Below are 17,116 nucleotides of genomic sequence, written 5' to 3' on the forward strand. Positions count from 1 at the left end.
AGTAGCTATCGTTCCGTGAGCTAACGTTAGTAGCTACCTAGTGTTGGCTCTATCATTACATGAGCTAACGTTAGTAGCTACCTAGTGTTGGCTAAGTAGCTATCGTTCCGTGAGCTAACGTTAGTAGCTACCTAGTGTTGGCTCTATCGTTCCGTGAGCTAACGTTAGTAGCTACCTAGTGTTAGCTCTATTGTTCCGTGAGCTAACGTTAGTAGCTACCTAGTGTTGGCTCTATCGTTCCGTGAGCTAACGTTAGTAGCTACCTAGTGTTGGCTCTATCATTACGTGAGCTAACGTTAGTAGCTACCTAGTGTTGGCTAAGTAGCTATCGTTCCGTGAGCTAACGTTAGTAGCTACCTAGTGTTAGCTCTATTGTTCCGTGAGCTAACGTTAGTAGCTACCTAGTGTTGGCTAAGTAGCTATCCTTCCGTGAGCTAACGTTAGTAGCTACCTAGTGTTGGCTAAGTAGCCAACGTTAGTACCTAGCTATCGTTTCTGTTTAAACAAAAATGTTAATAAATGGGAGCTTCCTCAAACAGCCATCTCTTTCCCGACAATCCCCTCTGTGCACGAACCCTTACATTATGGTAATTAAACATTAAAACACCTGCGGCTTATAGTCCAGTGCGGCTTATATATGTACACATCATTCAATTTAGCTGCTGCGGCTTATATTCAGGTGCGGCTTATAGTGCGAAAAGTACAGTAAATATTCAGATTTATAAAACCGTGCATACGCCTGCATATATACGCAAATACTCGAGTCCCACCCTGTTAACTTCCACGAGTAACCATACTACATGGCTGTTGAAACGCTCTATCCACCTGTTTTTCATCCGATATCACACGTTAGTCGTTCACTCTTGATGAGAAAATGACAAATGAAAACCATAAGCACATTTGCATACATTCCCCCGTCGCCTTTTGTCTTTATAAATAACAAGAGGCTACGCCTCTTTCAGGCCCCTATTACACTTTAGGTCAACTTAAAACGGCATGGATTTACCCACTGCTCGAACAAATGGTCCCTTTATGGTGCATACACACACTGTACCTCTAAACTTGATGTCAGCTGAGGTCGTGATGGTGCCTACGGAACAGCTATACTCCCCAGCATCCTGGAGGACTACGTCTGCGATGAGCATCTCAGCCGCCCTGCCCTCGCGCTTCATCCGGTATTTCTCTCCCTCCGTCAGGAGCTTGGCGTTCTTACTCCACTCCACCGAGACGCCAGGTTTAGACAGTTCACACCGCAGCGTCACGCTGCCCTCCTCCAGAGCCTCCTGGTTCTTCAGCTTCTGCTTGAAGGTCACCGGGATGGCTGAAATGGGTGGTCGATTATTAAGCATTACATCACGCGCAGGAGTGGTTTGTGACCAATAAACCATGCCTAGGGGTGGTCGTTAGACCCCCCTAGGCATGGTTTATTGGTCACAAATCACGACTACAAGTGGTGTAAAGCTTTTATACAACTGCCAGATTCATCCAACCTTATTTCTATACAATAAACACACATTAATCGAAGATTTATTGAAAAAACCATCCGCCAGAAAAAGTAGTTCCCACAACTACAAAAAAGACAAGTTGCCTCCATGTGGAAGCAGCTTGAAGTGCATCCAACCAAACTAACACATCCAACTGTGTATTATTGGAATGATTGAGAGAAGTTGCCTCATGTGGAAGCAGCTTGAAGTGCATCCAACCAACTAACACATCCAACTGTGTATTATTGGAATGATTGATTGAAAATTGTATTACCAGATGCAGAATGGGTACAATACAGTACGGCTCAATACACACAATTGTTAAGGGAATGCAGACCTACTTTCCATAGAACTTCATTCTTAGATGCTTCTATATAAAGTAGGTAAAACAAATTAAAACGTTTTCTTTGCCCTATAGGAAAAAAACGTTTTCTTCGCCCTATTTTTTTATTTATTTCTTTTAGCCTAAACTTAACCAGTTGGAAACCAGTGGTACAGTAATAAAATTAGCAATCAACCAATCAATCAATTCAATAGACCATGCTCACTCAAAACAGCGCTGCTTCTCTCTCAGTCTGACTCCCCCGCTGTTGCAGACAGGAGTGTGTGTGTGTGTGTGTGTGTGTGTGCGTGTGTGTGTGTGTGTGTGTCACAGTGTGTGTGTGTGTGTGCAGGGCCGCCTGGGAGAAATGCGAGGCCCTGTGCGAGATTTAACGTGAGCCCCCCCCCCCCCCCCCCCCCCAAAAGGTAAAAAAAAAAAAATATATATATATATATATATATATATATTTTTTTTTTTTTTTTTTTTTTTTTTTATACAGTCAACATATTCTTAAATAATAGCGCTGCCCGAGGCGGGGCATGATACAGTCAACATATAGCAAAAGAGAGAGCGAGAGAGAGCTCCCGTTCTACAGTCAATATACAGTGTACAGAGAGAGAGAGAGAGAGACACATTGGAAAGAAATTGAAATGCTATTTGGCCCTAAACAGAGAGTACACAGTGGCAGAATACCTGAGCACTGTGACTGAAGATCCTTGAGCACAGCCTAGCCATCGAGAAAGGCCGCCATAGGCAGACTGTGTGTGTTAGAAAGAGAGAGAGAGAGAGAGAGAGAACATGTGTGTTTGTCATGTGTGTGTGTGTTAGAGAGAGACTAGAGCATGTATGAGAGATTCAAAAGGACAAAGATCAACACTTAAATCCAAGAGAGAGAGAGAGAGAGAGAGAGAGAGAGAGAGAGACACATTGGAAAGAAATTGAAATGCTATTTGGCCCTAAACAGAGAGTACACAGTGGCAGAATACCTGAGCACTGTGACTGAAGATCCTTGAGCACAGCCTAGCCATCGAGAAAGGCCGCCATAGGCAGACTGTGTGTGTTAGAAAGAGAGAGAGAGAGAGAGAGAGAGAACATGTGTGTTTGTCATGTGTGTGTGTGTTAGAGAGAGACTAGAGCATGTATGAGAGATCCAAAAGGACAAAGATCAACACTTAAATCCAACAAGAAGAGGGTCTATACCAGAGAAACCAAAGCAGCAAGGAGCCAATGGCCGACATCAGCTAAATAGGCTAGCCAGGTACTGTGACACCAGGCCACACACAGCTTTGGCCAACGGCCCAACGCTACCCAAGCTACACAAACGACCATTCACACACAGCACATGTCGTATCTCCAAATGTTGTGAAGTAGCATATGTTTTGCCTGGAAAAAAACATCGTTATTAACAAAACATTCGGGAGGGGAAGGAAGGAAGAGTGGGGTAATGTCATGACATTTTCATTAATCTTACCTGCACAAAAGGAACGCAGGGCGAAAGGCCGCAACACAGGTCTCCACGTTGACGAAAGGCCTCTCGCTGTCGGGACAAATAAGCTATGGCCAGAGCCTTGTCATGGTGCAGGCCCGACTACATCTTCTGTCAAAGATGATGTCGTAGTCAGAGTGCCAGGGCCTGCTATTCTCAAGGCTAACTGATAGCATCAAACGAACGTTCCCAGCTGACGCTAAACAGCTAACTGGCTAACAGTTAGCTCAATCAGGCACCTGGCTGTATGTAGCCGCATAGCTTGCTTCTGCGTTCTGCAAGCTATGCGGCTACATACAGCCAGGTGCTCTCACCAGGCACACACCGTTAGCTACTAGTAGTACCATATTAGCTAGTCGACCAGTTTGGCTCCAGAGAGAGAGAAAGAGAGATAGGTCAGGTCCACGGCGGGAATATAATCATAGGTTGACTCACCATAACGCAGCCAATGGTAAAGTTGGAAGGAGACTTTCTTGGCCCACGGTGTAATTTCTTCTTCTTCTTCTTCGAGTACTTTCCGGCAGACTGGACACCTTTCGGCGTATTGCTGCCTAACAGATTTATCTGCTCACAAGTTCTCTTCTCCTTCTTTTGAAAAGACATCCACTCGCCTCGCTCCTCTGAATAGCGCTGAATTAGATCATCCCTGTACCTCGTGTGTCCGAGAAGAGCCCGGAAACACTATCCTAAAATCTGTAGAGCAGCAAATCCGCAGAAACCGGAAAACTGCAGTCTGCAGAGCCGCAGAGGCAGGAAGTCAGACACATTCTACAAACGTGTCTAATGTGAAATATATAAGCATATAAGCAAAACTAGATTTTAGGTCTGTGATGAAAAAGGGCCTCGCGGGAAGGGGGGCCTCGCAAAAAAAAAAAAAAAAAAAAAAATTTTTTTTTTTTTGCGAGGCCCCCCTTCCCGCGAGGCCCTGTGCGACCGCACTGCTCGCACACCCCCTGAGGCGGCCCTGTGTGTGTGTGTGTGTGTGTGTGTGTGTGTGTGTGTGTGTGTGTGTGTGTGTGTGTGTGTGTGTGTGTGTATGTGTGTGTGTGTGTTTGTGGGTACGCCAGCGTCGGACAGTGTGAGAGTGAACGCTGCAGTCAGTGGGAAGGAAGTAGAAATTTAAATCAATCAATTAATCAATCAATCAATCCGCGATTTTTCTTTTGTTCTAGATTGACTCAAGACCCATCAATTACATCATCCAACATTGTTTAAAGGACTAACACATTCCCCTTGACAGAATCGCTTCATATTTAGTCGTTATGGTGCTATCAACATATCCATTTGTTGTCCGCGATCTTGTTTTCTCCCGGAGTGAGCCGGGGAGTGATATGTGATTCGGTTGTGGGCGGGTCCTGAGCCCAGGACCGTGGATTGTTGCCAATAAAGACGTGTAAATGGCCAATCAGAATCGAGAAATTTGCATGCCGTTGTATAACAATATATATACACCAGATGCTTTTGTCATCTTACCAACCAAACACGTATTTAGCGGCACGTAGAGTAGTCAAACTATCCATGGGCAATTTTTTTTTTTTTTTTTTTTTTCCTCTTTTTCTCCGCCTGGTTTAAAAAAAATTCTCCCCATCCCAATTTAGTCGCTATGCCAATTCCCCCCCTCCCCTACCTGGTTGTTGTGCGCATGTTCCTCCTACTGGTCGGTACAAGGGAACCCTGAAGTCCACCACATGCTTCCTCCGACACATGCGGAGACAGCCAACTGGCTCTCTTCTCACCTGGCAGCGAGGACTCTCATTGGTGAAGCGTAACGCGTGGGAGGTCACGCTGCCTTCACCATTTCCTGCCTTTCGCTGAGCAGGCGTCCAGACCTGACCTGTAGGCGTTGCTGTCCACAACGCCAGATTACCACCCACGACTTCCCTCCCCCTAACTCAGCCAAACGAGTTAGTATGACGACCGGCCCAAGCCGCAGGGCAATGCTGACTCCGGGAGTCGAGACCGCAGCCTCTTGCATTGGTGACGAGCGCAATCTCCGCTACGCCACCCGACCACCTATCCATGGGCAAAGTTGACAAGCATTTGGCTAGTGGCTAATGCTAAATTCCCACTCTGATCACAGTATGGTATGTAGGTTTAACCCTTTCACTACCACACTACAGAAGGTTAACCTTCTGTAGTGTGGTAGTGAAAGGGTTAACCGTTTGTCCCGTGGCTGTGAAAGGGTTAACCTTCTGTATTGTCGAGATGAAAGGGTTAACCATTTGGTAGTGTGGAGTGAAAGGGTTAAGGCAGGGTTGTGTTTTAAATAGCCAAACATTACTAAATCAAGGTCATAGATGCTCATATAAGAAGATTCACACCACTAACCGTACTAACAAAACCGTTCCTTAGTCCTACAAGAAGACTAGAGGCTCTTCAGGACGTCCAAACGTTATTTTTGTCTGAAATAATCCACTGCTTGTCGAAGCTCTGTTCGCTCACCAGTGATGATGACGGTGGCGGTGGTTTTCAGGTCGTCACAAACGCAACCATAGACCCCGCTGTCTTCAGGGAGGCTCTTTCTGATGACCAGCTCAGAGTGGGCGCCGCTCTGCTTCATCTGGTACCTCTCTCCGTTGGTCAAGACGTTCTCTCCCTTCTTCCACTGGACCGGTACCGCGGGCTTGGAGAGCTCACAGCGGAGGGTCACACAGTTGCCCTCCTCCACCTGAACGTTCTTCAACTCCTGGACCACTTTGATAGGAGGTTCTAGAAAACATCACGAGAGGATTCTTTTACGGAAATGAAATGAAAACCTCACAAAAACATACTTTGTACTCGAATATGGCTTGAAGGAATTGATATGATATAGCTATAGATTAGATTAGATTAGATCAGATTAGATTAGATTCAAATTAGGGATGCTCGATATTGGCTTTTTTACCGATACCGACATACCGATATTGTCCAACTCTTAATTTCCGATACCGATTTCAACCGATATCAACCGATACCAATATATGCAGGGTTTCCCCCCCAAAAAACGGAATAATTCCAGGTAATTAACATTACATATCTCTTGTTGTGGAATTAACACAACATTATGCATACTTTTGACAATAAATAAAATCTGAATTTGTTCTTACTTGCTTGCCTGGGTAAATAAAGGTTATAGAAATGTAAAAAAAAATATATATATATTGTTTTTTTTGAAAACCGATGCCGATATTTTCCGATATCACATTTTAATGCCAATATCGGCCGATAATATCGGTAGGCCGATAATATCGGACATCCCTAATTAAAATGTATTGTCATCATACAGCACAAGTACAGTACAACGAAAATAAGTTTGGTATCCAACCATTCAAATGCAACCAGAGTGCGAATGTAACAGTAAAGTGCAACAGTAATATACACAACACCTTATTACCAAGGCAATCATACACAACATAACATATTGATGTATGCAGACGATTATTAAATTAAGTTTAATGACATTCATACAGCGCATTGCATAATACAGTGTCATTAAACTGAATGTAATAGCTAAAATGGGTAGGATTAAACAAGTGTATACTTCTTCCTACTCCTTTTCGAACATGTAAATTGAGTTATGTTCTCTTTTTATTATTATTTATAATGTTTTTATAGATCAATGATTTGTTTTTGTTTTATATTGTTTGTATTTACATAAATAAAGATTTAAAATCAAATCAAATAAAAAATTTACTCACCATTTACTAGGACACTAGCGGTTGTCTTTTGTTCTCCACAGATGCAGGTGTAATGCCCCATGTCCTCCAGGCCGGCGTCAGTGATCTTCAGCTCCACCTGCAGGTCCTTCTTCCTCATCTGGTACTTGTCTCCGGGCCCCAGTGGCTCCTCGCCCCTCCTCCACTCCACCGAGGGGGCGGGTTTGCTCAGCTCACACCGGAGGACCACACTGCAGCCCTCGGTCACCTCCTGGTTGACCAGGGCGAGGCTGAAGGTGGGGGGTAAACCTGGGGGAGACCCAAGAACCAGAGTGAACGTTTTGTTGTTCCATCGTGAATGAATGAATGAATTCATTAATTAATTGTATTTGTATAGCGCCTTTCCAAACAAAGTGCTTTACAGAGATGTTAAAAACAGCAAACAGCAAACATCAGCAAAGGCTAAAGAATAAAATAAAAAGAGAAAAAGAGACAAAAAAACATTTCAAACAGTATTTGTAGTCAGATTGATAAAAAAACAGTTTAAGCAATCAGAGCTAAACCCATAACCGTAGGAAAAACATTGAATATACAGATGTGTAGAGAATCAAAAAATACAGAAACATCCTCAGATTTGACAAACGCAGTGTTGCGGATGTTCTTGACTGCAATATGAATGACAAAATGTATATGCCTCATGGTATGCATAATAACATTGCATGTACATTGTAAGTACTGTAACATAGCAGGTATAAAGCTATCATGCTTACATCCCTTTTACGTATTATAATTTCTTATGGTTATACAGTATAGTGACACAATGAAAGATATTGTGATACTATTGTGGTAGTGATGAGTTATATATACTGTATATTACACCACAAAAAGGGACTTTTTTTACCATGTAACATCCCTTACATGAGACAGTTTGTTAGGAAGAAGTAACGTCAACTCTTGCTAACTATGACCCCACATGATGATGTTCTTCTTTGCATTAGATACTGTGCATGTTTTTATCCAGCAGCTGAGAAGTAATGTACAGTACGGCACACCAACATGTACTGTGACATTTAGCCATCAGCTGGTAGACAAACTGGGTACAACAATCTGTCCGGTATGGTTTAGTGAAACCATTTATTGATATCACAGCTGACTGAGAAATCAGTTCTATTTATTGCAGGAGGCTCATACAGAACAGAACCAAGCATTTCACTGTACGTTGGATGTTTCGTCTTACCCTTGACGGTGAGCTCAGCAGTTGATTGGCTGTCACGAGTCTTACAGGTGTATTTGCCGGCATCACTCTCCTCTACGCTGTTGACGACCAGTCTAGTGAGCCGTCCCTCCTGCTTCATCTCGTACTTGTATCCAGGTTTGAGGACGACTCTGCCTTTCCTCCAGTCCACCGGGGCTCCAGGCTTAGAGAGCTCACAGCAGAACACACCGCTGTCTCCCTCCCTCACTGCCAGACACTGGAGCTCTCGCTTGAACGTAACGGGGAGCGCTTTGGACACGGGGGACGTGAGATTTTGGTTATTTTGATGATTTTCTGTACTGTATGTTTGTATGATTTTTAGGGCTGACCTCGACTAGTCGAATAGTCGACTAATGGATCGAAATGAGCCGTAGTCGACTGCCAACCTCTTAGTCGAATGCATCTCTTTCCGAAGGCAAAGAGATAAAACATAACAAAAAAGAAAAAAATTATCGAATTTTTATTTATTTATAAAAATAATTGCATTCGGGGGGGGTAGTCAACTATCGACAAATTTCGGCCAATAAAAGTCAACAATACAAATCCTTAGTCGGGACTGGCCTAATGATTTTATTCAATGTCATCGTCAGAAAAGACAATACAATGACCCCATATTAACGTATCTGCAATATAGACTATAAGTAAAACTATTTTAGAAAAATCTTAATATGGAAGTGGCCATTTTCATAGATATCTTTCACAAATATGACCATTGCCCTATAGACGTTGTCTATGACATATGATTTCATTAATGCACCAGGTTCTGTACATTATGACGTACCTATCGAAAATGCATCACAGTACACTACAGTATACGAATCCTGATGGATTTCTAATCAAAGCTGTCTGTGTGTGAGTAGAATGACTCAATGAATCACAGACTGTCTGAGCTTGTCCCAGTCTGCCGTCCCCCGCACATTCATAACACTAGGAATAGGCATCTTATCTGAGTCTGAATGTGTGTGTGTGTGTGTGTGTGTGTGTGTGTGTGTGTGTGTGTAGGTGTGTGTGTGTGTGTGTGTGTGTGTGTGTGTGTGTGTAGGTGTGTGTGTGTGTGTGTGTGTGTGTGTGTGTGTGTGCGTGTGCGTGTGCGTGTGTGTGTGTGTGTGAATAAATTCAAATTCAATTTGAATTACATTCACGTTCATAAAAGTGGACCGCTGGGTTCCTAATCCACCTTCTCGATCTTCCCGACTCACATTTCACGGTGACTTCAGCGGTGGTCTTCTCGTCTCCCGTGACACAGCTGTATCTCCCCGCGTCTTCAGGCTGGACGTTCTGAATGGTCATCTCCGCCACCTTCCCTTCTAACGCCATCCTGTACTTCCCCGCGGAGACCTCCTCAGAGAGCACCTGCTCGCCCCGACGCCACTCCAGCGGGACGCCTCTCTTGGACAGTTCACAGAGCAGCGTCACGCTGCCCCCCTCCGGCGCCTGCTGGTTCTTCAGACCCACTTTGAAGGTGGCGGGAACAGCTGAGGAACACGGAGGAAAGTGTACCTTGAACTCCTTCCCCTCTCACCTTTTATATAATTGTATATACCTTTTTTATTAAAAATGTTTCTACTAAAACTGTATTGTTTATTTTGCTCTGTAAAGTGTCTTTGAACATTCGGAAAAGCGCTATACAAAATGTATGTATTAGTATTATTATTATTACACAAAAATTATTTCACGGGAAATTCACTGGATTCTTTTACAGAATACTTTTGTTTTTCTACTTTAACATAAAAATACAGTAAATTACCTTTTAACAAAATATTAAACATTAAATAAAGGTTGTAATCTGTAAATGTATTTGATTTTACTGTAATTTTACAGTAAGTATTTACAGTTTTTTTTACAGTGTACAAAGCAGACCATGAGGGAAAAGGTTAAGAAAAAAATAACAAACACTCCGAAGAACATAACTGAAGACTGAATATCATCACCACAGGGATATACAGGATTATGGAACTATATATGATCCAGGGACAATGGACCTGGCTCATTCTCGAACATGTTCGTAAGTATCTTCATAAATATCTTTGTGAGAACAAACGTAAGAAAGATCCCCGCCGGATTCACGGACGCGTGAAAAGGTGTAAATCCTGTTCTTAGCTAAGAACGAATCCCAGGTAAGAAACCGTTCGTGAATGCCAATTATCGGCCCGAGAACATCATAAGTGGAGTTAGGAAGAAATTAGTTTGTAACTTTTTCCTAAGTCTGTTCGAGAATGAGGACCAATGTTCCCAAAAAGCAAGAAAAACTCTGGACGAACATCCTAGAGAGTTCCCCACAAAGCATAAAGGATTACGGCCGTCTCCCCTACCGATGACTTTGACTGTGGCCTTGGTCTTCTGCTCTCTGCAAACACAGGCGTAGACCCCGCTGTCCTCTGGCAGGGCCTCTCTGATTACGAGCTCCAGAACCGAGCTCCTCTGTTTCATCTGGTACCTCTCTCCATCCTCCAGCAGATCCCCTCCCATCCTCCACTCCACCGGGACGCCCGGTGTGGAGATCTCGCAGTGCAGCGTGAGAGTACTTCCTTCCTCCATCTGAAGGTTCTTCAGCTTTTGCTTGAAGGTGATGGGAAGAGCTAAAAGAGGACGTGGATGTTCATCAGATGGACTACTCGACCCATTGGTCATCTATGACTTTGTCAGATTAAAGCATAAAGGTTAACGTTCCACAGGTCGCATGCGTTTTCATACACAGTTAACCCTTTCACTACCCGCACTACCTAAATGGTTAACCCTTTCACGGCGGCAATACAGGAGGTTAACCCTGTCACTGCCACACGACAAAGGGTTAACCCTTTCACAACCACACTACAGAAGGTTAACCCTTTCACAACCACACTACAGAAGGTTAACCCTTTCACTACCACACTACAGACGGTTAACCTTTCACAACCACACTACAGAAGGTTAACCCTTTCACTACCACACTACAGAAGGTTAACCCTTTCACTACCACACTACAGACGGTTAACCTTTCACAACCACACTACAGAAGGTTAACCCTTTCACTACCACACTACAGACAGTTAACCTTCTGTAGTGTGGTAGTGAAAGGGTCAAGTGATGAGAACTTACAACTTTATTTCCCTCCACCTAAATTGGTTCATAATGCTAGTAAAATTAAATGTATGCTGTTTTCTAGAGCCAGAAACATTAAATATGATGTTCTTTTCTTGGTCTTGGTTTTATATGCTGTGTGATTTTATATGCCTTTTTCTTTTTGCTTAAAACTCTGTATGTACACTCAACGTGACTGTAAATGAGGGAAACCTCGGTTGCCTTTTGAGTTTAAATAAAGGTTTGAAATTAAATATCTGAGGGACCCTGTCTGGCCCCCAAGCCCACAACAATGGGCCAGAAGGACAGACAGCCTACTCATACTGGGTAACGGTTGCAAAAGCTACAACAGATAAAATAAATGAACTTAATGAAGTGAATGCGAATATAATTTGAAACCTCACCATTCACAGTCAGAGTAGCAGTGGTCTCTATGTTTCCACAAGTGCACGTGTAGATGTCACTGTCCTCCGGCGTCACGTCCAGGATCTTCAGCTCCATCATCAGCCCGTCTCTCTGGCGTATCCGGTACTTCTCTCCGCTCGCGATGGGCTCCCGTCCTCCTCTCCTCGTCCACTCCACAGCGTGGCCGGGTCTGGAGAGCTCACACCGCAGCACGGCGCTGGTGCCCTCCTCGGTGAGAACGCTCCTCATCTTCTGCTTGAAGGTGACCGCAAGGGCTTAAGGAACGATGAGGTGTAAAAAGTACCCAGAAATTATACTTAAGTGAAAGTATGGGTATACCATCTCAAAATCTTACTCAAGTAAAAGTCAGAGTATCTGGCTAAAAACACACTTCAAAAAGTTTCTACTTTTAAATGTATACTTAAGTACGAAAAAAGTAAAAGTTAAAACTTTTTTTCCCGGGGGCAATGAAATGTTCCGTTTCGTCCTCTTCATCACTATCGTTTGTGGCCATCTTCTGTAGCTTATCACTCTGTCTATTCTTCTGATAACAGGTGTTTAATCAAAGATCCCCGCTTTCTAGTCTTGCGCAAGGACCAATCAGCATGAGTATGGGCGGGTTCATTTTCCATTGATGGGGATTTGATTGGCTGTTTTTAAATAAAGTGCGTCGCAGGATTAATAACGTTAACGTTAGTTCGGCCAGAGAAACAAATATACTATATTAAAATCGTTGGACCTACGAGATTTGTACTTTGTAGGTCTGCATTTTAAATGTAAGGAGTAAAAAATATGTTTTTTTCTCTCTGAAATGTAATTGAGTAAAAGTACAAGTATACAAACCTAATAATACTTGAGTAAATTACAAATCTCCCAAAACAGTACTTAAGTATTGTAACAAAGTACATTTACTCAAGTACTTTACACCCCTGATGAGGAACATAACAGATCGAGACATTTTATGCTCATCTTTTTCCACCATGTATCATGGGAGAAAAAGATTGAAGGAGCTAAAATACTAAGAATTATTAAACGTGTGATGATGTGACACATTTACTATATTATATTACATATTTGTCTGCTGTTCAACAATAGATACTGTACATAGACAGGCACTGAAATCCATGAGAGGAAACATACTGGTATACGCCCAAACAGGGACACTCTCTCTAGGGCCCTGAGATTAACGATATGATGCCCCACTGACTGGAGCTGCCTGGGCTTTAAATGTAAACCCTACCGGTGACTTTGACCGTGGCGGAGGTCTTCTGATCAGCGCACACACAGCTGTAGACGCCACTGTCCTCAGGTACAGCCTTCCAGACGAGGAGTTCCAGGGCGGTCTCTCTCTTCCTGATCTGATACTTGACTCCGTTCTTCAGCGGCTGCTCTCCTCTCCTCCACTCCACAGGTACTCCGGGTTTAGAGAGCTCACAGCGCAGCGCTATGTTGTTACCCTCCTCCGCCTGCACGTTCTTCAGCTGCTGTCTGAATGTAATGGGTATGGCTGGAAGACACAAGGGAATATTTTATTAACAATATGGAAAATTACCCCTATATGCACACTTTATATATTATATAAAGTATAATAATATAACGTGTGAATAATAATTATATCAAAAATATATAATATATAAAGTGTGCATAGGGGTGATTTTAGGATATATAATATACTTGATATATCATCATCAACCTTTATTTATTCTCGAAAAGACAATTGAGGTCACCCTCATTTTCAATGTCGTCGAGACTTTACAGACATTTAATATGACAATAATAAATATTAATAACTATCTAGTATAAAATGAACACAGGCATAAAATCAGCACACAAATTGGCAGAATAAAAAACAATGCATGAATTGCAGACATAAGAATAGGTATGAAAGACAATGAAAGTAGTGCAATGTAAACGTGCAGACTTAAGAATGGCATAAAATAAGTACAAAAGTACAATGACGCTCGAAGGCATGTGAACCCCCCCCCCCCCCCCCCCCCCCGGAACAGTCAGTCCCCAAAACATATGTATATAAATGTATACGAAAGCCTGTGTGTTTTACCTTGGACTGCCAGGCTTGCCATAGTGCGGTGGTCTCTGCACTGACAGGCATAGTCTCCAGAGTCCTCCGGCTTCAGGGCCGTGATGGTCAGAGTGATGACCGTCTTCCTCTGTTTCATCACATACTTGTCTCCAGACCTGAGGCTCTCCAGACCCCTCCACCAGTGGAAGAGGATCCCAGGCAGGGAATACTCACAGCTGAGGGTCACGCTCTCCCCCTCCTTGGCCTCCACACTCTGCAGAGGCTGGGTGAACTCTGCCGGGATGGCTGGAACGGAATGAAACAGGAACAACGGGGAAAGCATTCCTCAACAACATGGTAAATCACTTTTATTTCGCTTTTTCACCAAGATAAACAGGATTAAAACATCAACAGCGGAGCCATCAAATAGACAGGCATCGTAACTCTTTCTACACGCGATGGAGGTAGGAAGCTCTTCATCATGATACAGATAATCTTCCTCAACTCCCTACCATTTCAATGTTGAGCAAAAACAGGCTACAGCCTAACAGTCTTAGTCTTAGTCCCAGGGTTCCCACAGACAAATGAAATTCAAGGACTTTCAAGGACTTTTCCAAGCACTATTTTTCATTTTAAAAGGGCATTTAAAAGGATTCAATTCACTTTTAAATGCGTTTATTTTTTTGTGGGGAAAAATTGGATCCAATATTTATGTCTTATTAGTTACACTTTAGATAAAAAATGCAATTTCTTAATTCAGAAAATGTTTATCATGGATGAACAAAACTTTCAATGCGAATGGTTGATTTGAATTCCAAGGCCCTTTTAAGCACCTTGTTAAAAAATGGGCTGTTTTCAAGGAATTCCAGGCCTTGACGTTTTTTTGGTAAAAAAAATCAAGCACTTTAAGCACTTCAAGGACATTGTGCGAACCCTGGAGTCCCCTTTCTCACCTTTCACAGTCACGACGGCCCTGGTGGTGACGGATCCGGCGCTGCACTCGTACACCCCGGCGTCACCGCTGCCCACCTCCCGGATGGTCATCCTGGCCTCGGTGCCCGAGCGACTAGCGAAGTACCTGGTGGAGTGCCACATCAAGCAGCCGTCTTTGTACCACACGATGTGACACGGCTTAGAGGTCACGCAGGACAGCGCCAGACCGCCTCCTTCGATGGCCTCGCAGTCTTCCAGTGGCTTGATGATGGTGGGACGCCTCTCTGGAAATATCAAAGAGAGTCAAGTGAAGAGGTGAAATGCAGTTTATATTTTTTTTGGTGTGTGATCTGGCTTTTGACAAAGTCTATCTACTTTCTGAAAAAAAAAGTACAAATGGTCGATTGTGATACTGATCGTACAGAGCCTTACCTCTAACCAGCAGTGAGGCATAGGATCTCTTATCCCCGGCCTCAAAGGAGATGGTCCCAGTGTCCTTGCGAGCCAGCTGCCTGAAGGTGAGGCTGTGGTAGCCCCCTGGGATCCCCTGGATCTCATTGAGCTCGTTGGTGTAGAGCAGGGTCTCGTCCAGGTACCACTTGACCGCAGGGTAGTCGCTGGGACAGATACGACACCTGAAGGTGACCGTGTCGCCCTCCAGACACTCCACGTCCTCCAGCTCGTCTACAATCAGTACCCTCTGACCTGAGTGACACATGTCACAACATTTCAAAATGATTGGTTGTTTCGAAGGTGGATGAATATGAGAAGGACAAAAGCAGTTTCCATTAAACTCCCGTTATACAATGGCATGCAGATATCTTGGCTGAAACAGTCAAGTTAGCCGTTGTTATTTCGTATAACACACTCCACGTGACCCCAGATCCCTCCCACAACCGAATAACCTTTTTTTTTTTTTAATGAGTCTGAATGAGTCCGCCATAGATAGACAAATGGAAGTATGAATATATTTTGAACGAATCCTCCAAATAAGATACAGTCAACTGGAATATGTTAGGTCGTTACACATATGTTGGATTATGTAATTGGTTTGTCATGACCCATTGTGAAACAAAAGAAAAATCGCGGACTTTTTGTCAGACTTGGATCTACTATTGGATCTACTTTCTCTGTGGATGGTTTTGTGAATAAATCTCCATTATGCTTCAATTACTGTGTGTTTATTGTATAGCAATAAGGTTGGGTGAATTGGGCCATTGTATAAAAGCATTAAATCACTTGAAGTCGTGTGTTATACTCAATAGAGCACGCCTAGGGGGGTCTAACGTAATGCTTAATTATTTACTTTACACCTTAATCGAAGTAGTATGATATATTTTTGTATTTGTATTTTTTTTTCAGAGATCAGTACAGAGATCACTCCTAGATAGTCATGCCGTTATGAATCATTATAAGATATATATGGCACCTAACTTTCCTTGATAACCAGGTTGTTACAACCTCCCGGTCATCTAATTCTACACCGCTTTTTTTCCCCTTCCCTTTTTTTCCCATCCCCCAATTTTGTTGTTATGCCAATTCCCTCCTGGTCGTTGCGCTGCTCCTACTGTTGGTCTGGGGAGGGTGTAGATTACTACATCCTGTCCTATACTGTCAGTCTGGGGAGGGTGTAGATTACTACATCCTGTCCTATACTGTCGGTCTGGGGAGGGTGTAGATTACTACATCCTGTCCTATACTGTCAGTCTGGGGAGGGTGTAGATTACTACATCCTGTCCTATACTGTCAGTCTGGGGAGGGTGTAGATTACTACATCCTGTCCTATACGGTCAGTCTGGGGAGGGTGTAGATTACTACATCCTGTCCTATACTGTCAGTCTGGGGAGGGTGTAGATTACTACATCCTGTCCTATACTGTCAGTCTGGGGAGGGTGTAGATTACTACATCCTGTCCTATACTGTCGGTCTGGGGAGGGTGTAGATTACTACATCCTGTCCTATACTGTCAGTCTGGGGACGGTGTAGATTACCACATCCTGTCCTATACTGTCGGTCTGGGGACGGTGTAGATTACTACATCCTGTCCTATACTGTCAGTCTGGGGAGGGTGTAGATTACTACATCCTGTCCTATACTGTCAGTCTGGGGAGGGTGTAGATTACTACATCCTGTCCTATACGGTCAGTCTGGGGACGGTGTAGATTACTACATCCTGTCCTATACTGTCAGTCTGGGGAGGGTGTAGATTACTACATCCTGTCCTATACTGTCAGTCTGGGGACGGTGTAGATTACTACATCCTGTCCTATACTGTCGGTCTGGGGACGGTGTAGATTACTACATCCTGTCCTATACTGTCGGTCTGGGGACGGTGTAGATTACTACATCCTGTCCTATACGGTCAGTCTGGGGACGGTGTAGATTACTACATCCTGTCCTATACTGTCGGTCTGGGGACGGTGTAGATTACTACATCCTGTCCTATATGGTCAGCCTGGGGAGGGTGTAGATTACTACATCCTGTCCTATACTGTCAGTCTGGGGAGGGTGTAGAT

At 43.5% G+C, this 17,116-nt stretch overlaps 1 protein-coding gene across 1 annotated transcript in view; it reads right to left on the bottom strand.

Moving 5' to 3' along the window:
• The window catches only part of obscna (obscurin, cytoskeletal calmodulin and titin-interacting RhoGEF a), a gene marked incomplete at its 5' end in the record, with an annotated part of 182,792 nt that overhangs the window by 119,644 nt on the left and 46,032 nt on the right, over positions 1-17,116 (bottom strand). The window contains 11 exons of the mRNA XM_084311315.1: positions 1,055-1,321; positions 5,735-6,001; positions 6,970-7,236; positions 8,165-8,431; positions 9,382-9,657; positions 10,495-10,761; positions 11,647-11,922; positions 12,888-13,154; positions 13,707-13,973; positions 14,621-14,884; positions 15,033-15,305. Of these exons, the coding sequence (XP_084167441.1) occupies positions 1,055-1,321; positions 5,735-6,001; positions 6,970-7,236; positions 8,165-8,431; positions 9,382-9,657; positions 10,495-10,761; positions 11,647-11,922; positions 12,888-13,154; positions 13,707-13,973; positions 14,621-14,884; positions 15,033-15,305 (2,958 nt within the window). The remainder of the gene's footprint in view (positions 1-1,054; positions 1,322-5,734; positions 6,002-6,969; positions 7,237-8,164; positions 8,432-9,381; positions 9,658-10,494; positions 10,762-11,646; positions 11,923-12,887; positions 13,155-13,706; positions 13,974-14,620; positions 14,885-15,032; positions 15,306-17,116) is intronic.

The sequence above is a fragment of the Notolepis coatsorum genome (assembly GCF_963971535.1).
Source record: "Notolepis coatsorum genome assembly, chromosome: 3".
Taxonomy (NCBI): domain Eukaryota; kingdom Metazoa; phylum Chordata; class Actinopteri; order Aulopiformes; family Paralepididae; genus Notolepis; species Notolepis coatsorum.